General features: G+C 46.5%; 7 protein-coding genes across 10 annotated transcripts; 3 read left to right on the plus strand and 4 right to left on the minus strand.

The window, feature by feature from the left end:
- Positions 1 to 1,505: 1,505 nt before the first annotated feature.
- E1B28_008316 (uncharacterized protein) lies at positions 1,506 to 4,607 on the minus strand. Of its 2 annotated transcripts, XM_043153107.1 has the most exons (8): positions 4,128 to 4,607; positions 3,923 to 4,060; positions 3,745 to 3,858; positions 3,646 to 3,696; positions 3,484 to 3,592; positions 2,304 to 3,430; positions 2,166 to 2,244; positions 1,506 to 2,114 (listed from the first exon to the last, which is right to left on the minus strand). In XM_043153107.1, exons 2-8 carry the CDS (start codon positions 3,969 to 3,971, stop codon positions 1,871 to 1,873), a joined length of 1,773 nt encoding a protein of 590 aa, XP_043008391.1. In that variant the 5' UTR covers positions 3,972 to 4,060; positions 4,128 to 4,607; the 3' UTR covers positions 1,506 to 1,870. The 2 variants fall into 2 exon arrangements, with proteins under 2 accessions (XP_043008391.1, XP_043008392.1); XM_043153108.1 differs by having other exon boundaries at positions 1,708 to 2,114; positions 3,646 to 3,858.
- Positions 4,401 to 8,272, plus strand: E1B28_008317 (uncharacterized protein; the record flags this gene model as incomplete). Its single annotated transcript, XM_043153109.1, has 23 exons — positions 4,401 to 4,447; positions 4,498 to 5,109; positions 5,181 to 5,478; positions 5,547 to 5,718; positions 5,782 to 5,829; positions 5,886 to 6,111; positions 6,179 to 6,248; positions 6,303 to 6,391; positions 6,444 to 6,468; positions 6,528 to 6,555; positions 6,620 to 6,663; positions 6,739 to 6,883; positions 6,948 to 7,015; positions 7,074 to 7,162; positions 7,224 to 7,288; positions 7,359 to 7,376; positions 7,451 to 7,485; positions 7,545 to 7,597; positions 7,671 to 7,716; positions 7,785 to 7,933; positions 7,993 to 8,017; positions 8,101 to 8,176; positions 8,233 to 8,272. Exons 3-23 carry the CDS (start codon positions 5,358 to 5,360, stop codon positions 8,270 to 8,272), a joined length of 1,632 nt encoding a protein of 543 aa, XP_043008393.1. The 5' UTR covers positions 4,401 to 4,447; positions 4,498 to 5,109; positions 5,181 to 5,357.
- A 253-nt stretch (positions 8,273 to 8,525) lies between these two features.
- Positions 8,526 to 10,792, minus strand: E1B28_008318 (uncharacterized protein). Of its 2 annotated transcripts, XM_043153110.1 has the most exons (6): positions 10,657 to 10,792; positions 10,380 to 10,596; positions 10,234 to 10,328; positions 9,361 to 10,181; positions 9,059 to 9,292; positions 8,526 to 9,003 (listed from the first exon to the last, which is right to left on the minus strand). In XM_043153110.1, exons 1-6 carry the CDS (start codon positions 10,730 to 10,732, stop codon positions 8,650 to 8,652), a joined length of 1,797 nt encoding a protein of 598 aa, XP_043008394.1. In that variant the 5' UTR covers positions 10,733 to 10,792; the 3' UTR covers positions 8,526 to 8,649. The 2 variants fall into 2 exon arrangements, with proteins under 2 accessions (XP_043008394.1, XP_043008395.1); XM_043153111.1 differs by having other exon boundaries at positions 9,059 to 10,181.
- An 83-nt stretch (positions 10,793 to 10,875) lies between these two features.
- On the plus strand, positions 10,876 to 14,894 carry E1B28_008319 (uncharacterized protein). 2 transcript variants are annotated; one of them, XM_043153113.1, is made up of 10 exons: positions 10,876 to 11,010; positions 11,065 to 11,270; positions 11,319 to 12,993; positions 13,047 to 13,166; positions 13,227 to 13,366; positions 13,434 to 13,576; positions 13,640 to 13,780; positions 13,833 to 14,119; positions 14,185 to 14,499; positions 14,563 to 14,894. In XM_043153113.1, the coding sequence occupies exons 1-9, from the start codon at positions 10,906 to 10,908 to the stop codon at positions 14,479 to 14,481; spliced, it is 3,114 nt and encodes a 1,037-aa protein (XP_043008397.1). In that variant the 5' UTR covers positions 10,876 to 10,905; the 3' UTR covers positions 14,482 to 14,499; positions 14,563 to 14,894. The 2 variants fall into 2 exon arrangements, with proteins under 2 accessions (XP_043008397.1, XP_043008396.1); XM_043153112.1 differs by having other exon boundaries at positions 14,185 to 14,477.
- On the minus strand, positions 14,894 to 19,043 carry E1B28_008320 (uncharacterized protein). The gene is made up of 12 exons (XM_043153114.1): positions 18,637 to 19,043; positions 18,460 to 18,582; positions 18,136 to 18,399; positions 17,549 to 18,073; positions 17,381 to 17,483; positions 17,196 to 17,326; positions 16,494 to 17,130; positions 16,336 to 16,442; positions 16,241 to 16,282; positions 16,092 to 16,188; positions 15,729 to 16,041; positions 14,894 to 15,666 (listed from the first exon to the last, which is right to left on the minus strand). The coding sequence occupies exons 1-12, from the start codon at positions 18,640 to 18,642 to the stop codon at positions 14,955 to 14,957; spliced, it is 3,060 nt and encodes a 1,019-aa protein (XP_043008398.1). The 5' UTR covers positions 18,643 to 19,043; the 3' UTR covers positions 14,894 to 14,954.
- A 69-nt stretch (positions 19,044 to 19,112) lies between these two features.
- E1B28_008321 (uncharacterized protein) lies at positions 19,113 to 19,850 on the plus strand (the record flags this gene model as incomplete). The annotated part of the gene is made up of 1 exon (XM_043153115.1): positions 19,113 to 19,850. One exon carries the CDS (start codon positions 19,113 to 19,115, stop codon positions 19,848 to 19,850), a length of 738 nt encoding a protein of 245 aa, XP_043008399.1.
- Positions 19,851 to 20,394: 544 nt separating this feature from the next.
- Positions 20,395 to 23,194, minus strand: E1B28_008322 (uncharacterized protein; the record flags this gene model as incomplete). The annotated part of the gene is made up of 17 exons (XM_043153116.1): positions 22,951 to 23,194; positions 22,576 to 22,859; positions 22,506 to 22,520; positions 22,422 to 22,442; positions 22,343 to 22,368; positions 21,831 to 22,283; positions 21,688 to 21,779; positions 21,573 to 21,625; positions 21,481 to 21,512; positions 21,399 to 21,432; positions 21,281 to 21,340; positions 21,058 to 21,161; positions 20,822 to 21,002; positions 20,738 to 20,755; positions 20,619 to 20,683; positions 20,522 to 20,555; positions 20,395 to 20,447 (listed from the first exon to the last, which is right to left on the minus strand). Exons 2-17 carry the CDS (start codon positions 22,784 to 22,786, stop codon positions 20,395 to 20,397), a joined length of 1,452 nt encoding a protein of 483 aa, XP_043008400.1. The 5' UTR covers positions 22,787 to 22,859; positions 22,951 to 23,194.
- Between the last annotated feature and the right edge of the window lie 1,725 nt (positions 23,195 to 24,919).

Raw genomic sequence — 24,919 nt, forward strand, 5'->3', positions numbered from 1 at the left:
CTCACCCATTTCTATCATCTACCTTACTCAGACAGTGCTGGATTGGTCAGAAATTGAATCACACCAGGGTATCAATTCTGGGAGGGGTGGGAGAGCTCAGCTAACCTCATAGTTAAATTCAGAGGGTCAGGAAACCCTAGAAACCAGCCCAGGATTACACAAAATGGATCAGTTTTCATTGAAATAAATGGATATTATTTCCGATATTTTGGAATAAATTTTATTTATTTATAGTGCAGTAGGGAGACATCCTATCATCAAGCTGATTGGAAATTCGAGTTCAGCACCCAAAAATACATAGTTCTACCCACCTCCAATATTTTTATCATCAACCATGGTTATACAGTGCTGAAATGGTTAAAATTCTGGCCAAACAATGATATCAATTCAGGGAGTGGTGGGAAAAAATAAATAAGGCCAGAATCAGATTCAGAGGGTCAAAGAACCCTAGAAAACATCCCAGATGAACATGGATTGAATCAGTTCTCATTAAAATACATAATATACACTGTTTTGCAACACAGTACAAGCACTATCTCTTCAAGGAGTGATGGGAACAATTAGATAAGCTCAAAATCGAATTCAGGGGGTAGAAAAACCCCCAAAACCACCCCAGAATCATCTAAATTGACCAGGAACTGATGAAATACAAGTTACCGCTTATATGGGGTACCCGCCGGTGTAACACAATCATAACTGCTAGCACCAGGTTCAATTCCGGTCTAAGGAAAATTATAAGTATAAGCACCGTTACTACTATAACCTTATTGTAACTCTTTAATATGTTATATATATAAGTATATCTATTATATTTGTATGCATAGTGGACTTAGAAAAATTTCGGACTTGAAAAAATTTCGGACAAGTCTAATACTAATAAATGTAAGTAAGTAAAATTAGTTAGGTTCCACTTCAAAATATCATAGTAGAGTATACTATAGTATAGTAATAAAATAGTACACTATGTAGTATACTATAGTAATAAAATAGTACACTATATACAATACAATATGGTGAAATGTCTTTTTCTATTTACCTACTAATGCCTACTAATTAGTACTAATAGAAGTATGTAAAATACAATATGGTGAAATGTCTTTTTTTATTTACCTACTAATGCCCACTAATTCGTACTAATTAGTATTAATTAGTACGAATTAATTTGATAACCTAGCGAATTCATACTAATTAGTACTAATTCATACTAATTGAATTAGTGCCAATTAGTATCGATTATTATTAATTAGTACTAATTCATACTAATTCATACTAATTAATAAATCTGGATTTTCCAGATGATACAGGTGAGGTAGCAAAAGAACCATGGCTTAGTCCCGATTACACGTGGAATTCCTACCCATCGGAATTACCTACCACAATCGTGTGATTTTTACCCTGCCATGAGATACAGATTCGGGGGGTGGGGATAGGTGTCGTATGACGGTGTTTTTGCGCTTTTTGTCTCGTCAACAACGACGACCGTTCACTTCCAGATAAAATGCAGATTCGCTCGACCCATCGCGTATATCTCTCATTATCCGGACCTCGATACGGACTTGTACGAGTAACAATACAAACGGTACCAAATGGTAAAAAACACATCGAAAGACAGTAGTACAGTAATACAAGAGAGACTCAGAAAGAGAGGAATCGGAGATTCAAAATCAATTCGAAAATCAACAACGCGAGATTCATAGTCTAAAGAGTGAGAGGGGAGAGAGGGGAGAGAGGGGAGAGAGGGGAGAGTGTGTGTGACGAAGATGGGGGAAGGGCCCGTGTAATCTGAGAGGAGCAGGAGCTGCGGGTATCAATTACCATTCAAGAAAGTTATAGGGAGGATAAAACGAAGATAGTGGAGCTCTCCTTGCTATCACGCATGTATAACTAGCTCGCTAGACTTGCGAAAGAAGAGCAACTTTTGGCGGACGACCGGTAGACGACCGAACGCAAAGACAGGCCCCCAAACGAGAAGCAGTAAAGCGATATGGTGCGTTCCGAAAGGCGTTGGTTGAGGAAAGGAAGTTGGGGTAGATGGAGAAGATGGGTTAATTGCTTGGTTGATCACGTCAATCAATGTGGATAGAGTGGCAAGTAGGAGAACGAGAGTGATAGGGCTGCGGAGTAAATTTAGAATATATTAGAAAGGAGAAAGGAAAAGCAAATACAGTTGAATTTTGATTATTCGCCAGGTAATTGAATTCTTGCTGGTCTGCTCCTCGGACTGATTATTCATGCCCTCAATTACTGCAAAATTCTTCGATCATCACCACTGTATTCAACGAAAATGCGCGGATTGTACGAACCGGTCGTTGATCTTTGCCTCGCATCCGTATTTCTCTGGAAGAGTTCTTCGTTTTCAAGCGAATCGTAATCCCGGGAACGTTGAGCTCGAGATTCACCCTCCTCAGCGGTAAGATAATAGCTCTCCGAGTCTTCAGTTACCTTCAAACCAGAATGCGCCGAATTACGAATAAGATCAGAACGCCCCGCGCCAAGCCCAGTGCCATGTTGACCTCCAACTAACTTGCGCAGTGCGCCGTCCGCCCAGCTCGACGACCAATGGTCGAGGTAGAACGAGGTTTCGGCGGTTTCGAAGTCGTCGTCTTCTCTATTCCACCTCAATGAACTCACATCGTCCCAGTCGGGTGTACCACTCTTCTGCGTATATTGAGCATCCCGACTGACCTTCTCTATGTCAGATTCACTACTATGACGCTCCTTTTCCTTGTATTCGTTCAAGTATTTCAGGAAATCGTTTGATTCCTTTTGACGGACCGTGCGTTGGCCTGGAGGGAGGGACAGTTCGTTCCGAACAGGGCTTGAAGACACCGAGTGTGGTGGAATTGAGGATACGACTGATTGCTCGGTATGTGCACGTGTTGCGTCTGTGATATAATCGTGCTTGTGAACAGATTCGGGAGAGGCATCCGGTTCACCCTCACCATCGTTGAACGTTGGGGATAGGGGCGTAAATGGAAGATGAAACTGGCGTGCAGACAGAACAGGACTAACGAAACCGGGGCTAATGGGCACGCGCCGGGAAGCAGTAGAATGGGGGGAAGGTAAAGGCGGCTGTGCGAGTATCGCAAGAGGAAATGGACGGGGAGAGGTTTGGAGTCTTCGGCCTTTGCCTCTGTTACGTGGAGGTAGTGCGGTCAGATTGGAATTGGCTACATGCGGAAATTTCGTGTATCGTTGGAACCAAAAATCGAAAAGGAGTGAAATTATGAAGAAGGTGAGGGAAAACGCCAGTGGATTTCCCGCGTAGCCGAGAAAACGAACCCAAAGCGGATGGGTGGCGTCACATTGAAGATCATCGGTCGGTTCGACGGCTTCAAGAAGTAGAACGAGGATTATCTGGACAAGCGAAGAAGCTAAAGGATAGACGATGACAGGGATTATGAAAAGCGGTCGCCAGGGAAGTGAAACGCTAGATACAACGTCAATCTATATCGCGGGAACCCGAGCTAGGGCATTACATACCTACTGCGTCCAATGTCCCTCTCCTTCGCTTTGAAGACAGATTCGTACGCAAAAGCCGTCGTAACGCCCGTCGTCAGAAAGAAACCCAATCCAGTAAGAATCGTCTGCGCTATTGCAATATTGAGTATGTCATGTAATATTCACAAGTTGAATAGCGCTGACCTATACAGAAAGAAGGGGGCATAAGAAAAGGATTCATCTGCCATTTCATGCCTGCTACTAATCAGAAAAGCTTCAAATGTTCGACGATAGTAAGTTCACCGATGCAGAAAATCCCCTCTGCTATTGTGCATCCAGTACAGTACAACACAGGACCCCAAAAGCGTCGTGAAGTAGTCGCAACTATTCCAAGGACGACCCAACAAGCGATGAGACCTGGACAGTAAAAGAGATCGGCTTTACGCTACAAACGACACATATAAGAGATAAGGAAACCCACCAGAGAGCGAGAGAGAGAACCAGACAATCTTGAGAGCAAAGGGCAGCATTTCGACCTCCCACCTCCGACGTTACACTCTGACTGGTGCTCAGAGACGCTACGAGGAAGGAGGCCCTCAAGCTCAAGGCTCAATGACAGCTGTGGGGAAGAAGAGAGTGATTTTAATCAAGATACATATTTTAAGTCCGTTAAAGTGCATCCGTACAGAGTATGATCCTCCCATCAAAAAAGTTCTTGGCCGACAGTTTGATACCTGACAGACGGGAGAATCTTCTGTGTTACGTCGCCCCTGCTTCCAATAATTGCATGAACGAACAAGATTTTCTGAATCAGCCCAAGGATATCCTTGCAAGCTGCCTAAAAAAAGTTTATGATAAAGAATCGTATGAGAGATACACACTTTCGGATTCCGGAATAGGCAGAGTCAGTGATACTGTCGTCTGATCAGCGTCCAATCATATCCAACTTCAAGATCCCACCCCATTATTTATATTTCGAGGGCAGCCTCGTAATGTGGTGTCAGGTATTAACCAGAGTGAGTAGAATCAAAGACCTTTCCTGGAGGTATAACATACCAATTTGAATAGACTCAAATATTCGCGGCCCTGTGCGGAGACCTGGTTTCTAGACGTTTCCTTGACGATTGAGCGGACCACGAGGTGAAAAGTCAATGAGCAAGTCGAGCCGTGGGAAGTTTCTTGTTTCTGTACAGAGTGTAAATCAACTAGGGCCTGTAACTTGACCTGTCTGACACGATGGCATGCTTGCCACCGTCAGGTAGGGTCTGACTCAGGTCTATAAATTAACAACGTGGACAGTGATTGCACTCCAGGGTCCTCCAAGAATCACAAAAGAACCACGCACAACGAGAAACTGGAGAGTCGAAGTCTTTTATTTTTGATCATAACTCGCCGCTCTCCTCGCTAACTATTATGGTCCACGAGCGCTTTGGAATTTACGAGTCGAATTCATAGCACTTGCAAAGTGGCTGGCTTGAAGGCTGGCGGGACTGATCATTGTACGCGATGTGCCTTCTTGTCCCCAACACCCGATTTCCTCATGACGTGGGTAAAACCACAATGTTTACCTATGCAAAAGACTGGGGTCCCATGAACAACTTCGAGCACCCAAGTTCATACAATCCACGCAGTTTTACACGTTTCCAACGGGCCGGCACGCACCCCAAGGTGTGTTCAAACGTCTATTTTTCCTTGAAATAACCGGAATTCCTTACAAGTTAATTATTTACTTCCTACAGGCACTGCTTTATTCTGAATGTACCTCGCCAATGACTCAATCACAAGGGCGACTGAGTGATCTCAAATGAAATTATCCGACGTTTTGAAGATTTCACCCATAAACCGGGCGGTTATAAATCTGTTATCTGCGATTTTTACCCTGCAGTTCCACCCCTCTGGTCATTCGAGCAGCGATAATGTTGGCGTACTTTCTCGTCTATGCGGCACTGCTGTTACCCCCAGTGTGGGCTGCCTTCGGCTTGACGGAATCCGGAAACTCGTACGTAGTCGACACTGACGGTGGTCTCGTCTTCACCGGTGGGTCGCATACCATCACTCTCACCGTCAGTTTGATATAGATCGACTCGGCCCCCTTTGCTCTTTAGTGGACAAAACTTCTGGAGACGTCACCTCGATGAAGTACAACGGCAAAGAAGCTCAAGATTCAAGTAAGCACAGTCAGATTTCGTCTGGGATTGGAGCGACGTGCGGTTGGGTACGTACGGGGAACTCGAATAATTATATCAAGATTACTTGCACGACCTCGACCCTCACTCAGTACGTCCCCCCGTCCTAGATATGTAACGGAATAAGAAAAGACTGAGGAGGACTTCACCGCAGCTACTACGTCGCGAAATACAAGGACCCTTCTATTCACATGGCAACATAGTAAGGGCGATTTCCGTTAAAAGGTTCTGTATGGTATAATCTTTTAACATTTGTAGTACTACTGCTGAGCCTTCAGTCGGAGAACTGAGGTATATCGCCCGTCTCGCCAGGTCTACCGTTCCAAATGGCTATGCAGCCTCGAATGTGGATGGCGGTAGCGCAATCGAGGGCTCCGACGTATTCCTCGTTAATGGCCAGACACGTTCCAAGTTCTACTCTTCCCGGCAGTTCATCGACGATCAGGTACATGGTGTCACCGGAAGTGCTATCGGAATATATATGGTGTGTCTGATCGTGACCACACGATCCCTTTCAGAGCACTGCAGCCGCGAATCTAACGTTCTGGCAGGTCATTTACGGAAATGGCTACGAAGCCAGCTCTGGTGGACCTTTCTTCCGAGATATCAATAATCAAGGAGGTGTGTGACAATCACTTTGGGTTCGAGAGTTGACAATTACATACTCCCCGACAGGCTCTGTTCAGGAACTCTACTTCTGTGAGTGCATTGCTACATTTTCTTGCGAACATACGTCTGATGGAATATTCGTTCGAATAGACATGGTTCGTAATCATTTCAATGCATGACTGTCTACCTTTTCTTACGACGAGTTAGAACTCTGGCCATACACAAACCGAAGGCATGTCTCTGCCGCTTAGTCGGTTACTTCCTGATTCCCAAATTCACAACCGCTCCTAGGCTGGAGGACGGGTCTCCACGGGCCATAGTAAGTAATTCTGCGAAACTCTCCAAGCCGGTTCCCGAAGCCAACGGTTGGATACAATAATTAGCGCCCTCGTGTTCACATCCGGTGCTGCACCATCTGCTAACATCGGTGCGTACGGCTCTCTCCTTCTTTATCTTCATGCAACCCAAACTCAAAAATGTGTACACTCAACAACTCTTACAGACCCGCTCTTCTGGGAAGGCTTGGGTGTCCAAGGTTACGTTGGGAATTCCGGTAGAGGTCGCGTCAGCGGCAAAGCCAGTGGTTTCCCATCCCAGTTTGCGTCTCTCATCTCTGTTGGGTTTAGTAACTCCCAAAATCAATATTGGTGTGTTCTTCGCTTTATCATGATGGGTTCGAGCGCTAATTATGAGGATTACTGTGATGTTAAGGGTCAGAACGGACACTAGTGGAAACTTTGTCACTCCGTATATGAAGCCTGGAACATACACGATGACCCGTCGGTCGTATTTATACCTTGGTGCTGGTATTTACTAAACATGTTTGATTTTTGATAGTCTACAAAGTCGAGTTGGCTATCGGCAGTCAATCCGCCACGGTCTCTGCGGGTGGCACGACGAGCGCGAACATTGCTTCTTCCGAAGCTGTAGGTCTATCTTCTCCGTTTTACTTGCTTTGACTTACGCGTAATCTCAATCGGCGGGTAGAACCCAGCGGTTATTTGGCAAATTGGTGACTTTGATGGAACTCCCCGGGGATTCTTGAATGCAGAGTGAGTGGGGGATTTTGGACCTCCTTTCTGGCATTATTCGACTGGTTCTTACGATCTTTCCCCTTAACAGTAAAATCGAAACGATGCAGTGAGTACTTGAGACCTGTTCTTTACCATGCGACCGTCTGCCACACACTTTCTGAATTCCTCTTCTTTCTACAGCCCTAGTGATTCCCGGATGGCGAGCTGGGGTGGAAGTGAGTGGTTGATTATAATCACCCGATTCGGCAGTTAATCCGATTTTCTCCCCTGAAAGAGACTTTCACCGTCGGCAACAACGTCAACACGTTCCCAATGGCGATTTTCAAGGTAACCGTCCGTTTCGCAAAGCTGCGTCGATCCAACAAAGAATAAAAATGGCGTGATCCCAAACTTGAATTAGGACATCGGAGGTGTTACGATCAAGTTCACGCTCACGTCCTCTCAACGTAAGCACAAGTTTTGATGAATTGGCAGTTTCCGTCGAAACCATCATTCTCAAATTCAACATGGCCAGTTGGAGCTCGAACTCTACAAATCGGAACAACCCTCGCCTTCGCAGGCGGACGTCCAGTCGTAGTGGTTAACAGCTGGACTAGTGCTATCCCGGCAATTCCAAGTCAGCCTGATTCTCGAGGTGTCACTCGTGGAACTTGGCGAGGAAATGTACGTGATAGTACTGTACCTCTTCCCCCGGTTGCGTCGCCTCTGACCACCACTTCCAGAACATAATGTACACTTACAATATTCGTGAGTAAAGTGACAAGCCTAGACCGTGGCTTCGTCGCTGACTATTGATCTGTTTATTTCATTTTATTCCACAATCAATGTAGCGGCGGGAACACTCATTGCTGGTACAAACACAATCAGCATTACGGTCGCCTCTGGTTCCAGTGGTGCTCAATTCCTGTGAGTATTGCTCTTCTTGCATCGTTAATCACTGGGTAACCGATCCGTATGAACAGTTCGCCAAACATAGTGTTCGACGCGTTGCGTTTGTACTGATGGTTGTGTGGGATCTTTTTTTTTCTGTGGTCACTTATGTAGTGGCGAGGCAATCCGAATGGTGTGTTCTCGACACTCGGGATACAGATATTGGTAGCTGCAGCCTTTTTATCGAACAATGAGTGATCCATGGCGTTGCGACTGCTAGGCAGTTTTCAATTGCGCGCCTGAAAAAGAATCACGCCCTGAAGGAATTTACTTCCTTCGACCCCGGAGGATGCATAAGGACTTGACGCCTATGTTCTGCAAACGGCTACAGTATAATTCAGGAACGAAGAAAATTACATGCGTGTTTTGATTTATTTTCCACATTACACAAAGATGTTCCGCGACGTGAACCACTACATATAAGCACACAGCATTCAAATGTTCAGCATTCAATCCTTACCAGCCTGCTTGGCCTCAACAACATCCCCAACGCCAACCCCTGGAGTGGCAACCATCTGAGCTGCAGCTGCCAAACCTGTTGGTTCTGAAGAATCTTGTTCCTTTTCTTCCTCGGGTGTTTTCAACGGTTGAACACCTTCCGTTTCAGTTTCGGCTTTTTTCAACCACTCTAAAGAGATCTCTACATCTAAAATCGAGCTGCCGATCCCGAGAGGAAAATCGAGTTCTTTCCGGGTCAGCTTGAACGTTGTTTGGATGGGCGACTCTGAAGCTTGAGGATCACCATTGGGGGGAGGTTGAGGCATATGGAATGTAGGTATGAACCAAGCCCATCCCATGAAAACCTATTTTCTCGCCTTTGAGTTTATTTTGCTCGACAATGACAGAAAGATACAATACCTGACCCATGTAAAGTTTAACTCTGACTTCCCTCGCGGCGTCGAGGACCACTCCTCTGTTTCCCTTAACGGCCTGTGTGAGGTCGTACATAGAGTTGCCTTCGGAAGCGGGAATATTGAATTCCTCTGGATCAATGACAGCTTCGCCGGCCTTTGTGGACTCGAGTTGTCCTTGAATGTTCTTCCACCTCTTGTCGCTGAGTGGGGTTAAGGTATATGTAATGATCTTGCCATCCTAGAGGTTGATTATCGGTGGTAAGTGAAAAAAAAAATTTTCGAAAAGAGGGAGGCATCGATGATAACCTTTCCATTGTCCGATTTGGTTATATCGTTGTCATCGGAACATCCCAGTCTAGCAAAACTCCTAACCATCTTGCTTTTATCCCATTTCCCTCCTTCGAAGATGTCGTTTAGAGTTTCGCTTCCGAAATCCCGAGTTCCAGGCCGCCGCCTGCCAACGTTCGCTTCGTCCCTAGTGTACCGTTCCCATTTCTCAAGCAACTCGATCAAGTCATCGTCGTATCGTGCCAGGGACACCCAAACCTGACTCGAACCTTTACTGGTACTTCCGCGATCGAGGATGGCGTTAGCAGCACGAACAAGGTTGAAAGTCATCCCTCCAGACTCTTTCGTACGCAACTTGATCTCTGCCAAACGAACTTTGGGTGTGCTCGTTGGCGGGGCCGAGGGCATGAGCGGGTCGTTTGACCATAGATGCGTAGGTGCTTGGTGTGAGAGAATAAGAGACCAGTAGTACAAATACCGTCTTTGACTTGGGATGCTTACACCTTGTTTGACTTTTTTATCGGATGTCAAAGGCTGTTTCATGCGGCGAGAGGTATGTAGGTCCAAGACGTGTTTAAGAGCCATAGGAGAATGATTTGGAGTGGTGTTGGATTGGGGTGAGGAGTCTGCTTGGACTGGAGACTCTACCGTGGTCTGGTCTGTGATCGAACTCTCAGTGGAATGACGGTCGTCGTCAGGCGGAATGATGTCCATAGCGTCGTCGGCACGCTTAGCGGCCCATTCCTTCGTACTGTAGCTTTTTTCGAGAGGAATGGCGGGATTCGAGTTTAAGGAGAGCAGATAGGCGCACGCCATTGTTCCCGAGCGTCCTTTGCCAGCTATCAAGTATCAGGGTTAGAATAGAACAGCTTCTCCGAGGAATGTTCGCACCTTTGCAGTGTAGAACTGCAACTCTTTCCGATGAACCATCCAACCAGCTCCGCATTTCGCGAGCAACCAGAGGCATCAAAGCGAGTGGTGGAGCACTAGTCGAAAACCATCAAACAGTTGGATACAGTTTATGACGTGAACCTTACTGGTGGTCTGGAAAAGGATATCGACTGACTCTTCCCTCAAAGTATTGAGAGTCGTAAGAGTTTTCCTTGATAGGGCAAAAGTTGAAAATCCAATAATTTTTTCCGTGCCTATGATCCAAAAACTTTTTGACGTCTTCACGTCGATTTCTGTAGAGACCTTCAACTCCAGAGGCTGGGTATCCCATAATAATGACTTGGTCTGTCAGATACACGAGGTCTGCCAGTGGTCGAGTTTCCTTATGAGCTAACTGCGCAGACAAATCGTACGCCAACTCACCTAATTCTACATCGAGTTTGTGGTCCTTAAAACGAGCTTTCTTTCCGGATACCAGTCGACGAACGTAGTCAGTCATGAGTAGAGTCTGAGGAGTGAAGTAGTGGGTGCATGACGTCAAGCCAGTATAAGTACTCGCTTGGACCTGCATGGACCTGCATGTGTAAGCTGTATTTACGAAACAGAAAAAAATCCAGACGCGGAGACGCGGCACTATTAGGCACTTCTCTTCCTAGATCTTCTCCTTTCGAAATGCGCAAGCAACTAGACCCACGAATACAACATCTTATTAACAACAATGTCAAGAAAAATCATCGCTCGTTCATAGTTCTTGTTGGTGACAAGGGCAGAGACCAGGTTTATTATCTCTCTTTCGATAATTGCTTGTCGCGAAACTTACCTTTCCATCAGGTCGTCAACCTGCATTTCCTGCTCTCTCAGGCAAGGGTATCTGCTCGTCCATCTGTATTATGGTGCTACAAGAAAGATTTGGGTTTTACAACGCACCGCAAAAAGATGGAGGCAAAGATCAAGAGGGATGTCAAGAAAGGGATCAGAGAGCCTAATGATCAGAATCCATTCGAGATTTTCGTGACAGTCACTGATATACGATATACGTACGTTTCAGCCATTTTCATCTAAATATTAAGTTGACGGTCTTCCAGGTACTACAAAGAATCACACAAAATTCTTGGCCATACATACGGAATGCTCATTTTGCAAGACTTCGAGGCAATAACCCCCAATCTTTTGGCCAGAACCATTGAAACGGTTCAAGGTGGTGGCCTCATCGTACTTCTCCTCAAAACAATGTCCTCCCTTCGCCAACTCTACACCATGTCCATGGACGTACATTCTCGTTATCGAACCTCTGCACACAACACCGTGACTGCGCGCTTCAACGAACGTTTCATTCTCTCTTTAGGCTCAAGTCCAGATTGCTTATTTTTGGATGATGAATTGAATGTTTTACCAATCTCACGAGGAAAGGATATCGTGCCTTGCGAGCCTGTTGCTTCATCGTCAACGAGCAAGGAAGACACCGAGCTCAAAGAGCTGAAGGATTCCCTATCCGATACCCCGGTCGCTGGGCCTCTAGTCCAGCTAGCTAAAACTACCTCCCAAGCACGAGCCATCCTCACGTTCATCGATTCCATCTCTTCCAAAACTCTTTCCTCGACCTGTACTCTGACTTCGTCTCGTGGGCGTGGTAAATCTGCTGCTCTAGGATTAGGCATCGCAGCTGCCGTTGCTCATGGCTACGCCAATGTCTTCGTTACCTCCCCTACCCCGGAAAACTTGCAGACCGTTTTCGAGTTTATATTCAAGGGCTTCGACGTGCTTGGCTATGAGGAACATCTCGATTACGATATTCTGCAGACTACGAACCCGGAATGGGGAAAAGCCATCGTTCGGGTTAACATTTTCAAATCTCATCGGCAGACTATTCAGTACATACAGCCACAAGACGCACATGTATTGGGTCAAGCGGAGCTTGTCGTCATTGACGAGGCAGCAGCGGTTCCTCTTCCCCTCGTTAGGGAATTGATGGGTCCGTATCTAGTGTTTTTAGCCAGCACGGTCAACGGGTACGAAGGGACAGGACGGAGTCTGAGTTTGAAGTTGATCAAACAACTTCGAGAGGAAGCGAGTTCTACAGTTGTTGGGAAAGACGTTGCTGGGACGAAGGAAAAGGAAGATGCTGTTGTCCCTATAAAGAGCAAAAAATCCACTTCCGATGTCGTCTACAAATCTGGACCGAAATCTGCGCAGCGCTTGTTGCATGAAATCAAACTCACGGTACCTATTCGGTACAGCGATGGAGACAAAATCGAGTCGTGGCTTAATACGCTGCTCTGTCTGGATGTGACTCTTCCTTCCTCCTCCTCGTCATTGCGTGCTGCTGGCTGTCCACATCCATCGACATGTACATTGTACCGTGTCAATCGGGACACTCTTTTCTCCTTCCACCCAGCTTCGGAAGTGTTCTTACAGCGGATGATGGCGTTATATGTTGCAAGTCACTACAAAAACCAACCTAATGACTTACAACTTATGAGCGACGCCCCCGCCCACGAGCTGTACGTTCTTTTACCCCCACTAGACGAAGCCGAGGACAATGGAAAGACTGCTGTTCTCCCGACACCATTAGCTGTTGTACAGGTGGCGTTGGAGGGTCGAATTTCAAAGGACGCCATCATGGATGGGTTGAGCAGAGGTTTACGTGCTGGTGGAGATATGATTCCCTGGCTTGTAGCTCAACAGTATCAAGAAACCCGGTTTGCAGAGTTGAGCGGTGCAAGGATCGTTAGAGTTGCCGTTGATCCAGAGATGAGCAACGTGAGTAACTCCTTTCATTCATCTTCTTCAATAATAGTGATCCTTTGTCGTAGATGGGGTACGGGTCTAGAGCATTACAAGCTTTAAACGAGTTCTATAGTGGTGATTATGTCAATTTAGATGAAATAGAGAAAGCGGTGGAGAGTTATCCTGACCCTGGTGTTATCGAGCCCGTTCGTCTAATTTATCATTCCTCACCTTTTATGAATCTTTTTCTCATTGACTTTCAACAGTCTACTTCTTTGTTAACCGACAAACCCACGGTCCGTTCCGCCAACGCTATGCCTCCCCTACTCCAACGTCTGTCAGAAATCAAACCAGCGATGTTGGATTATCTAGGTGTATCGTACGGGCTTACTGGAGGACTACTCCGGTACGGTTATTCGTTGCCCACATTTCGCTGAAACCTTGCTCAAACTGCTCTCCGACGTTTCTTTAAGATTCTGGAAACGACTAGGTTATGTCCCGTTGTATATCCGACATACAACAAGCGACCTCACCGGGGAGCATACGTGTGTCATGGTCCGAGGGTTAAACAGCACTCCGGAAGGAGAGCTGGAATGGTTAGGAGAATTCGCTGTCGGTGAGGGTTCCTTTTAGTGCGTGTCCTTTGAGTTATGACTCTGAATCATCTTCGTCTGCACAGACTTCCGAACGCGATTCCTCACACTACTCGCCTTCCCTAAGTTCCGCGAGTTTAGCTGTGTTCTTGGCCTCAGCGTTTTGGAATCTATAAATCAGTGCGCGAACGTCAAGCAGATCGATACGAAGGGTGGTGGAGTCAAAGGTGGGTTTGTTTTCCGTTCTCTCCAATCAAAGCTTAGTAACTCCGCTGCCAGCCCTAACACCCACTCTCCTCCCCACTCTCCTCTCCCCATTCGACTTGAAGCGCCTGGAATCATACGGCAACAACATGCTGGACTACCATGTCGTCCTCGACCTGTTACCTACAATTTCTACTCTGTTTTTCCAGAGGCGGTTGATAACCAAAGGCAGCAGTCCTAGTGGACCACACGGACCATCGAGTGCAAGCGAAGAAAAGTATTCAAGCGTAACATTGAGTGCAGTACAGAGTGCAATTCTACTGGGTATGGGATTGCAACTGAAGAGCGTTGAGGATGTAGAGGTGAGTCGTCCTCTCAGAAAACTCATTTGTTTCCTCGATATCGTTGAGTTGACCCAGCTTTTCAGGCCGAACTCTCCCTTCCAGTATCTCAGACACTAGCTCTTCTAGTCAAAGTCATCAGGAAAATCAGCAAACGCCTTATGGAGATCCAACGGGAAACCGTTGTAGTACAGGCTTCGGGTGCAAGTCCAGGGGTCGATGGCATAACTGCCGATATCAACATTCCCAAACAACTAGCCTTGAATTCCGTTTCACGGAGCATAGAAGAAGAACTCGAAGCAGCTGGGTCGAAGGAGAAGGAGGATAGAGAAACGAGGGAAAGACAAAGAGAGCTGATCGATTCGCTGGATTTGAGAAAGTAAGTGTTCGTTCGCTATCTCGTGAGTTCCACCGTCCTAATGCTCTTTCTCACCTCTCACCTATCCCTTTCCTTTTTTTTGAAGATACGCCATTGACGAAGGATCGGTGGATTGGACAGTTGCAGAGCAGCAGGTTCAACGAATATCCGGCGGAGGCGGTAAAGCCAACGCGCAGACCGTAGTTAGCGTACTCAAAACATCTTCCTCGGGTACCAAACGAAAAGCTGATACGACTGTTACGGACGGAGGAGGCCCCGAGGGGGGAGGGAAAGGGAAAAAGACGAGGAGAGGGGTTAAGAAAGCCAAGCGGTAGTGTGTGTATTTGATGCGTAAGAGGTATTTAACTTCCCTTAGCGTTTGTAAACCTTTCCCCGATGCTGCTGGGCCCTTTTCTCATCAAATTGATCACTACCGATGAATCGAATTGGAATACAAGTCCTACAGATCCAAATTGTCCCTACTATCTCCCGCTTCCACTACCGGCTTGACTTGGCTAATCTATAATTGTCTGCAAACTCCGAAACGACTGTCATAAACCCCGACCGCGAAGCTTTGGCCTTGATCAAACACAGCTCTCTGAACGCCATAGACCACGGAAACGGCTGGTCCGAGTAATTCATACAAGAGTAATATGCATAAGAAGCAAGGAGCCGCGCAATAGTATTCTCATCCATAAAACTCCGAAGATTGCCAGGGGAGGGGAACGACGAGAACTGCTTGGAGCACTTCCGACTTATCTCTGATCGATCGCAAAATTCCCCGCGGAGATCTTCAACAAACTTTTTAATGGATGTCCAGTCATCCCGGAGGTCCTCTGAGTCCCCGGCATGAACGGCATCGTGGAATGTACGCCAAGGGGCGCTTAGATCCAGATCAGCTCCCACTTCGAATGGTGAAGTAGGAGGACCAACACCATTGAAAAATCCGTTGGTATGGTCCATCCATTCCCGGTGCTGCTTCACTGCTGCATCTGATAAAACATCCATGATGAACCGACCACGGCCCTTGTTTTGGCGTATTAGATGAGGTCCTGGCTGATATTCAGAGGACACAGTTTGCGTTTGCGGCGATATACACTCCAACGCCACCTTCCAGGGAAGCTGTCCTAATTTCTGGGAAAGGTCCGTATCTCGAACGTCTTTCAAGAGCTTTTTGCCGCTCTTTGATGCGTCGAGAACGGTACAAAACCTGAGGAGGAGTGTATAAATGCCCCCCCGGGACGTGTTAGATATAACAGTGAATGAACTTACATATAAGCTTCCCGTACTGCTCGTGAATCATCAAGACCATACATGTAAGTCAACTTGTCGTGCCTAACCGAATACTGTCCAATGATGTATGGGTCCGTGAGGCCACTCAACAAATGTTGTTGCATAGACGAGATGTACGAAGATTCGTCCATCTGTTTCAGTTGTCGAATGTATTCGAGGGTTGTCTGCTTGCTCCCCTCAAAACATTTTCCAACTTCAAGGGGTTCGTTGGCAAAGGACTCTGGTGCGTTCCTGAAGTTGTCGACTATAGTGGAATCCCATATGACCGTGACTCGGTCACCGTCGTAATCACCTGTGATAAGGACATGAATAAAAAGTCAGGCTGATGCTGAATAGACTTACCGCCGGCGAGGAAGTCGATGAGTCTTCGTTTGCCTGTGATGGGAAAGACGATGCAGTCGACGAGGCTGTCGAGGCGCGGATGAGTTACCGCTTTTACCTAGAACAGGATTAGCGAGCTTGAAGGAGGTATTAAAAGTCGAACAATTCACCTTGCGAACATCCGTTGGGAGTTTGCAAGGATTCCTAGTAATCTAAGGGTGAAAATCAGTGAGAGGTGCAGTCTATGAAGAAAATCATCACATACGAGAACATCGCCGGTCATGCTGCTAGATAGTAAGCCATTGGCACCGACAAACTCATTACGGGAACTCTTGAAATAAATTTCGTCTGGGCCCAATACTCCGTACGGATCTAGAATAATCGGGTTCATTCAGTTTCATGAGAAGGGGGGGGGGAATATACCTGGAACGGCGAACGAAATCGCGCTCTGTTCTATGTCCCAGTTTTGTTTGGAACATTTCCGGGGAATTTGGTCCTTCAAGAGGCCAAAGAGTTTAGCCCTTAAGAACCCGCAGCCTTGAGGGTTAAAACCAGCCGAGAGCAACTCCTCGATGATCTCCGAAAAGAATGCGGGGCAGCCAGAGAATGGATCTGGCAACCAAGAATCCGGTTGTTCTTCCTCGTCCCCTTTTGCCCTTGAATCCTCATCAAGTCCTCGGATACGGAGTTCGGTCGGATTTTGTCTTGCTTGGCGTTTGGAAGAGACGCTGTCGATCTTGTCGACGGCGTGCCAAAGCCGCATCATATCTGATGGTTTACCCTGTCCCCATTCCATCAACGGTTCGAGCGAGGCTTTGAGATTCGCTTTAAGAATCTCCTTGAAGATCTCGTCTGGGACCCCGTTATGGGAAAGATTGATTATCACTTCTGTTGATAATCTGGCCGGCGTTCTTGTCCGAGCAACACGGAGGATGTCCACTGTTTTGTGAGACTGGTCGTCATCTTGCGACTTTTTTAAGAGAATCTTCCGTTGTGAAGCACGCAACCAGATCTTCGGCGAACCAACATCTGGCGCTTCGGAGTTACGCACAAGCATACCCTATAATAGTTTGACTGTGTTAAGCAAGTAGTTCCTGATGGTTCGGGAAACACGACGAGTGCTACCTTTGCACCAAAAACACGAATCTGGACAGCGGATGGAACTTCTGACAACGCAAAGCGCGCTTGAACCGACTTGAAGAACGAGATGTTTGCGTATCCGCATCCATCGGTCATATCGGAACCATCTTCGGACTCTAGATCGAATTTGAACTCAGCACGACGAACATTACCGTTGGGGGAAGGCTTACTTATGTCTTCAGCAAACGTAATAGCATCCAGTTCCAAAAGTGGACCTGGAACTGAGGTCGAAAGTACAAGGGTCATTCGTGACGCCCATTTGGAAACAGTATTCTAAACACGAGGAAGAAAGTGGTCAGAGATTGTACTTGTATTAGAAAAGAATCGATATTTGGTACCGAACCGGAAGCCCGCGCGAGCGGGTTCGCCCACTCGATGAGCTTCCTGAACGAAATATTGTTTGGACGATTGTCCGTGTTCCGTTTGATCTTGCCATCGTCACCTAAGGTCTCGTTCGTCCTGAAGAAGAAGATAGAACCATCCTTAGCACTGATGGCTCTATACACCCAATCCCACAGAACCAAAGGCCTTTTAGCGAAGGAGTCTACGATTTCGTTTCCTGCCCCTTTAAACTTTTCGGGGAATTTGCATTTGAGCACGCTTGCGGATCCAAAGCGCCGTTTGAGCTTGTTCGATTGAGTCAATTTGGCTTTCCGTAGCGTGACAGAGTACGATCCGTCCTGCCGCTTGCTTAATTGAGCTGTAAAATCAACCTTCCCGCCATAGTAGTATGTGCAGCTCAAATCTTCCCCGGCATCTTTGAGATCCTCGACGTTGAGCCTTTCCAGCCCAAAATGGCCTATGCACCCTTGAGGATCGATGGCTAGCACATTCTCTTCGAGGTCAAAAGCACTCCATTGTGTCTGTAGACTATGCATTAGCAACGTAGTCCAACGAGGTAACACAAAGAGATCCTTGACGTTACTTTGTTGTTTGACTGTAAGCTATCGCCATTGACGAGCGAGGTTAAATTTGGGTTATCACGGATTAGCGAGTGGAGTTTGTCGATCCCTTCCGTATTGGGCTTCGTTGATTTACACACGACGTCCGCTATCTGCTTGAAATCCAGCCCCCGCAAAGGAACTTGAACGTCATTCGAAGAATTGATTAAGCGGGCAATCTCGAATTGGACGCCAAATGGAATGTTGTTCACGCGAAATTTGCGTTGTAGGTGTTCATCTCTCGCTATCTGGAACCGATAAATCCGTTTTTTAGCTTCGATTGTTGCGGATAACGGGTCTTAACTGACAATCAAGGGTTGTGGGCTTTGGCCAAGTGTCAATGGCAGCGATCTCGTTCTGGGGATTTGTCTGAGTGAGCCAGTTGAGCTCGAAGGTTGGGATGAAGGTCCTGGTGGTGAGCTCCATGATCGCTACAGAAAGAGCAATCAGTCATAAATTTGGGTAGAGCCAGAAATAAAACGGACATGCATGGAAATCTAGAGGAGAAAAGATAAAATTGAAGTTATATAACTGAATGTTAAATAAAGTTATCGATCTAGCTGCTTCTTATCGTGACCATGTTGAATAAACCTTCGCTTCCAGAGTTCTCGTCGGAAAGCGGACTTCTCGAAATAGACAGACAGCGGCATCTACAATACTTCAGGTCGACCACCACCACACCACCTCCCAGTCAGAGTCCCACTGGCTATATGTTGTAAAGTTGGGGACACGATGAGGGTAGTGAGGGTGGTGGTTCTTGTTCTGCAAAACCAATACAATAACGGCCGACTTGTGTTCGACCGGGAAAAAAATGAATTATTGATTGCTGTGGGTGTCAGAATCTGAAGGAGAGGATAGATCACTGGGGCTGTCAGTGTAAGTTCAAAGTTATACTTAGCACGAACTTGCGACACGGGCTGTTTCTCACGGTGACACTCTGAACCTTGGCCATGACATTGTCATGATCATGAAAGCGGCTATCTATCATCTCCCTGTCGTCGTACGATGTCGAATCCTACCATTCACCGCCTTTTATTCAAGCAGAAGGAACCTATCGTCCACCCCAAAGGATTCTACGACAGTTTACCGAGGAACATTTTTCGAACAACGTTCGCTCTCCATTCTTGAAAAACACCTGTCCATGACATTGACGCGTGTCGGCGGGAAGGAAGACGGTGGTGTTGACTTAATTGGATGGTGGTGGATCCCTACTGTCGACTCAAACGTCGAAGAAGCCGTCGACTTCTCAGCCTGGAAACGTGTCAGAGTGGTTGCACAGTGCAAAGCCGAAAAGAAAAAGGTCGCGCCAAAGTATGTGAGGGAATTGGAGGGTGTGGTGTATCGACAGATGTATCAGTCAAGCCAGGAATTGAACACCCTTGACGTGGTGAATAAGCCGACGATAGTCGCACTTTTCATTTCAGAATCCCCTTTCTCGAAATCTGCTCTCCTACGTGCGATGTCCTCCACAGTTCCGTTTCTACTGGTGTACATTCCTCCTTTACCTACGAATGGTGAATCAGATTCAAGTTCGGGAGGGATTGGGACGGTCGTGTGGAACCCCGCATTGGGCGGCACCACCGGCTTGCTACAAGGGAGAATGGAGGTTCGATGGACACGTAGTACTACAAGTGGTACTGACTTCCCCACAATGTGGTACGCCGGCCAGCTGGTTCCTTCTCTCAAACCTGGCGTGTAAAGACTCGAGAGGCGTTCCACGAAGACTGAGGTGGGGTCTGGCGGGTGTCTGATTCGGGTTGCTCGGAAGGTAAGCGAGAATGTATTATCTCGGATCTTATCAGACTGACAGTGATTGACCGTCTAGATGGTTTGATGTGTCTCTTGGTGTTGTCTTGGTGTGCTGTCGTTGTTGCGGCCTGCTATGTAAGTACACATCTTTCCTTCCAGACCCTGCTACCGGACAACTCGTCTACATCGGTGATTGGTCGACATCGCTTGTTTTAGAACGATCACAGCCGGATGAAAATAATTCGCATCTCGCCTCTCAAGCTTTTGAGTAATATGCATAAGTATCTACATGCCAGTATTAATAATGATTATATGGGGTACACGCGATAGATGAGGTGATGTACAAGTACAAAGTGGATGATAAAGATAATGAACAGAATGCACCGCGTTTAGCATTGATACCAGCTCCGCTAAAAGATAAAACAACCCTCCCACTCCGTAATAGTATATGCACAAGTCCCAGACAATCTCGCATATGCGTCTGTCCCAGGAGATTAAAGTAAAAGAGTCGAATGCTTCAAGTTATCGCGCATGAGCATGTCTTTTACTAAAAGAAGAAGAATAAAACAGCGCAATATCAGCGACGGCCCGTGTACGGGAAGGAAATTTAAAGGCACATACTACTCGTGATGACTTTCTGTGTCGATAATGTATCCTGATATACACAAAACCCGTTCAATGTTCGCAGAATACGTGAGTAGAAAGGGAACGAACTTACGGTGACTGTGGTCAGATGACAGTAGAATGTTCTGGGTAAAGGCGAATCCTCCTTCATGATACCAGCTGATTTATTGCCATCAGATCTCAGCGCAAGTATAAATATCCTCAGCGACATACCGAACTTTTTCTTAAGATCTGCAAGAGGAAGAAGGTGGAGGTTAGTCGGCTTGCAGATTGTCGAAGAGAAGGCTGGTGACATACAACTTGCAGCGCTATCAAAGTCGTTCGGTCTATTGCCATAGGAGACGACATAGTCCTTTAACCGGATGCCAGAGGACAGCTTGGTCTTCATGATATCGCATTTGTTCAAGAATAGTATGATGTCCGTCCGCTCCAGAAGCTTGTTCGAGACGATGCTGGACCACAACATGACTGAGTCCTCCTGGAAACCGGAGATAAACGTCCCTGCTAGAGCATAGATCAAACTCTGAACGTACAAGTCGATTGACTTTGGGTGCTTCCTCTAGAACCTGATCAAATGCAGATATAGGAGCCAAAAATATTATTGCATCCACATTATCGAAATAAGGCACCCATGTTGCTGTTTGGTGGTAGGTGAGCTTCCGAAGGTTCAAGAAAGCAGAAGTAGATACGTACGTCTCTAAGAAAATATACACAAGGTTAACACGAAACCAAGCTTTGAAGGTTTACTAAAATAACTCACCAACGATCGATGACCTCCCACGTCGTAGATCCGCCAGTCTCTACCTAAGCCGCCACCTGTCGATGACGATAGCGTTAAGGAATGATCTAGAGTTGTAATCCGACTATAACCAACCTGCGTTCAACTCTACCCGGTGCTCGGAAACGCCCTAACAGAATGTAAATACGAGGAGATGGAAGACGGTGATCGGACTAACCAAGGTCTTCAGTCGTGCCTTCAGGATGTGATCTATGAAAAACGCCGATCTGAGCTCGGCCTGTGGTCAACGCATAAACGGACAACCATTACCGTTAGTTGGTATGTAATATTCCGACGTGATCTCGTCGATTTCATCCAGGAAACTGATTAAAACGATCCGTCAACTGTACTGTGTGGGTAAACGATCGAAAAGGAAGAAACTCACAACCCGGCCATCTCCTCAAGCCGAAGGTTTTGCTTCTCAAGTAGATTCTGCACGAGTGGATGTTTCCACAAACGTTTCATATCTTCCGCGCACTGGGAAAAAGTGAGCAATAAAGGCCGAGAGTCGGTTAAGTAAAAGTTGACCTCGTGAAGAACCCTTCCAGGATCGGTCGGGTCATCCCAATTTATGCGTCCACTGTCGGAGCTTTCTCTTTTGTTAGCCATTTTCTTGGTGAAAACGTCCTTCCAAGCGACGGCTGAATTGACGACAACCTCCCGACCGCCATGAAGTCCCTCTTTCCATTGTGATTCGTGAATCATGAGACGACGAGCGAGCTGCTCTTGAACTTTCCATAAAGGATCGAGACGAAGTCTTAGTTCCAGCAGCTCGGGGTCAAGGTAGGTTTCTTTCGGTAACGGCATTGCGTGACTGGGAGGTGAAACAGACGGTGACGTTGATGAAGAGTTTGGGTCCTTCATTAGCGGGCGGCTGGAGGGGTAATAATCCCTCGCTATGGCATCCAGAATGATGTGTATTGACCGCACAAGATTCAGCTGAATCAGTGCCCTCCAACTTGAGCGCTCTTTTCGAAATGCCTGAGTTTGAAGTAAGCTGTTAAGCAAGCGCTAAATCCCAAAATGATTGGCGAGCCAACCTTTGCATCCTGCATTAACTGGAAGTCTTGGGAAGATGAGCGTTAGCGATAGGGATTTCTTATGAGGTCAAAAGCTCACTCTTCAATGTTGTGGATTTCCCTGTTTTGCAAGGTTCACGGGTGAATAAGTGCTACTTGTGGTGGGGACTAGCGTAACATTTACCTGATTCACTCTGGCCTACAAAGTTGGGAATTGAGCAAAAAGAAGTAGGAACGACTAATCGAAATCTCACCGAGGAGTAGTACTCTGACAGGTTTAGGCCCCCTCTTCTCCGCAATTCTCTGCTTATCTATGTCATCGTCTATCGCGTCGGACACTCGCTTCGCCTCCAGTTCACTCTTCACCCGTGCTTCCTTCTCTGCCGCTGTTTCGTCTGGCGGCGGTGATATGGCCTTTGTGAGGGGATCGTGGTCGTCCATTGCGGAAAGAGTCCTTGAAGGCATTGGTTTAATCCGTAAATCAGAAATGACCCCAAGTTAAAGAAGACTGAGTATGATGGGGCATGGAGTCGGACTGCTGGAATCGCCAACCCACATAAGTAGAAGTAGATCATTTCATCAATTCCCAAACAGCCACACATGGGCAATTTATATAAGATGCACTGTACCTTTTTATGAGGTGTTTTCCCTCGACTTTTTAAATTCCCCCTTCATGCAGAACGCCAGTCAATTCGGACGTGCCCTAGCGCCGACGTCTCTTCATCTACAATGGTTTCCGAAATAAATGACTACAGTGGGCTTCGTATAGCTCAATCCCGAGCAAGTCCGAAAAGGAGTAAAAGAAAAAGACGCGTAGCCGGGATCAGAATACTTGACAAGAGACGGGTGAAAGCCTGATAAAGTCTGACAGCCAAAGCAAAAAAGGCTGCTTACGTATAATATCACCTCGGCTTTGCTCCCTTGCGTAACTCGGAAAGGTTATAGTAAAAAGCCAAAATCGATAATCTCTGGGGCTTTGCAAGACGTTCCAGCCTCAAGATATGCTATATCGGGCCCAGCGTGAGAGCAGTTTATTCCTAGCGACATCTATCATCGAGATCAGTCATTTGTCAGGTTGAATCCAAGTAAGGTCGTTGCCTGCATGGAAGTGTCAATCATCGAGTCTATGGGCGGCTTCAAGTATTTCAGCGTAATAAGTCGGCACATACTCTGCCGAGAAAGCTCATTGAACCTGAATCAAGCTGGGGACTTCGGGCTCGGAATTGATTGATTTGAACGGTACGTACCTAATAACCGCGAGACTAAACGAATCACGTACTTGTTCTATCTTTTTCGAGCGCCCGAAAATACGATCGTATCATCTGCGAAGTTGAGCGCACTTCTATGGTTACCCACTATACTGTTTCTGATCCGTTGCTGACAGAAAAAAACATATCACCTCAACGATATCAAACTGTCTTACAAGTTGTAACTGATTCCAGCCGTGCCTGCCTTTGCAAGTACAAGTGATCCCACAGCTAGTCCGCTGGGCCTCTGCGAGTGAGTGGGTACATAATCCCACGTCAAGTTCACCAGAGCTTCGGAAGGCGGCTGATAAAAGTGGCTTCAGGCTTCCTTCAACCAATGATCAAGGTTGAGCATATGGTTGCACTTCTACGATTTACTGATCTTTCGGGGATCTCCTTTGATGTTCCCTTTTAACATCTTGTTTGTACTTGAAAGGAATCGAAGACTTGGACTTGTCAGGACAGCGTAAGTAACCCCCCCCATTGAGTCCGAGCGCATGTTCCATGGTGAAATATGGATTAGTCATGGATAGCCTCTCTCATTCAAACTTCGTCGACACTGGGCAAGGATTAAGGAACCCCCGCACTCAATCATGAGTCGGTGTTTCGAGTTAAACGACTGAGGAACGACGACGATTATTGATCTGAGGAACAGGACAGCCAAGGCTTATTTTTATGAGGGCCTGCTTCTCCGGTTCTTTGTGTCCGGCATAGGTCATTTCTTATCACGAACGAGCCCGATGGACGCTCCCAGCGTCCCAGGCTCCCAGCCACCCGGGCGTCCTCAAGACAATTCATGTTCGCTCCCAGCTGCGCAGCTTTAAGCGATGCCACCCCCAAAGTACTGAGGGGCTTGATCAACCATTCGAGCGCTCAGTATAAGTAGTATATAGATAGATAAACACATTATTTACATCCCCTTCGGACCCAGCTGTGGATGCCGGGAACCCAATTTATGATGGACTGTGTACTTGGCAAGAGTTTCGCCGGACGTAAAATATGGTTCGTACCTTTTACAAGAATTCTGGATGCCTCCTGGAGATTCGGAATGAAATCCTATATATTATATATATAATTATATAATTATATATTTATATATCCTATATATAATGGGACAAAGAGACCTGATTATCAGCGATTATCAGCGATTATCTCCAAAAAATGATCTATGCGACAGGACCAGGGTAAATTAAAGCGGAGATCGAAATTTCCTGCGTGCACGACAATGTCCCCTCCCTTTGAGCTACAGTAACGTAGTATTTTTCATGTTCCTGTTTATTTATTCCTACTGTTATCTGACATGCATCTATACTTCAACTGTTATGAGATGTAACTTTTATATTCCCACACA

This window comes from Marasmius oreades, chromosome 5 (assembly GCF_018924745.1).
Source record: "Marasmius oreades isolate 03SP1 chromosome 5, whole genome shotgun sequence".
Taxonomy (NCBI): Eukaryota; Fungi; Basidiomycota; class Agaricomycetes; order Agaricales; family Marasmiaceae; genus Marasmius; species Marasmius oreades.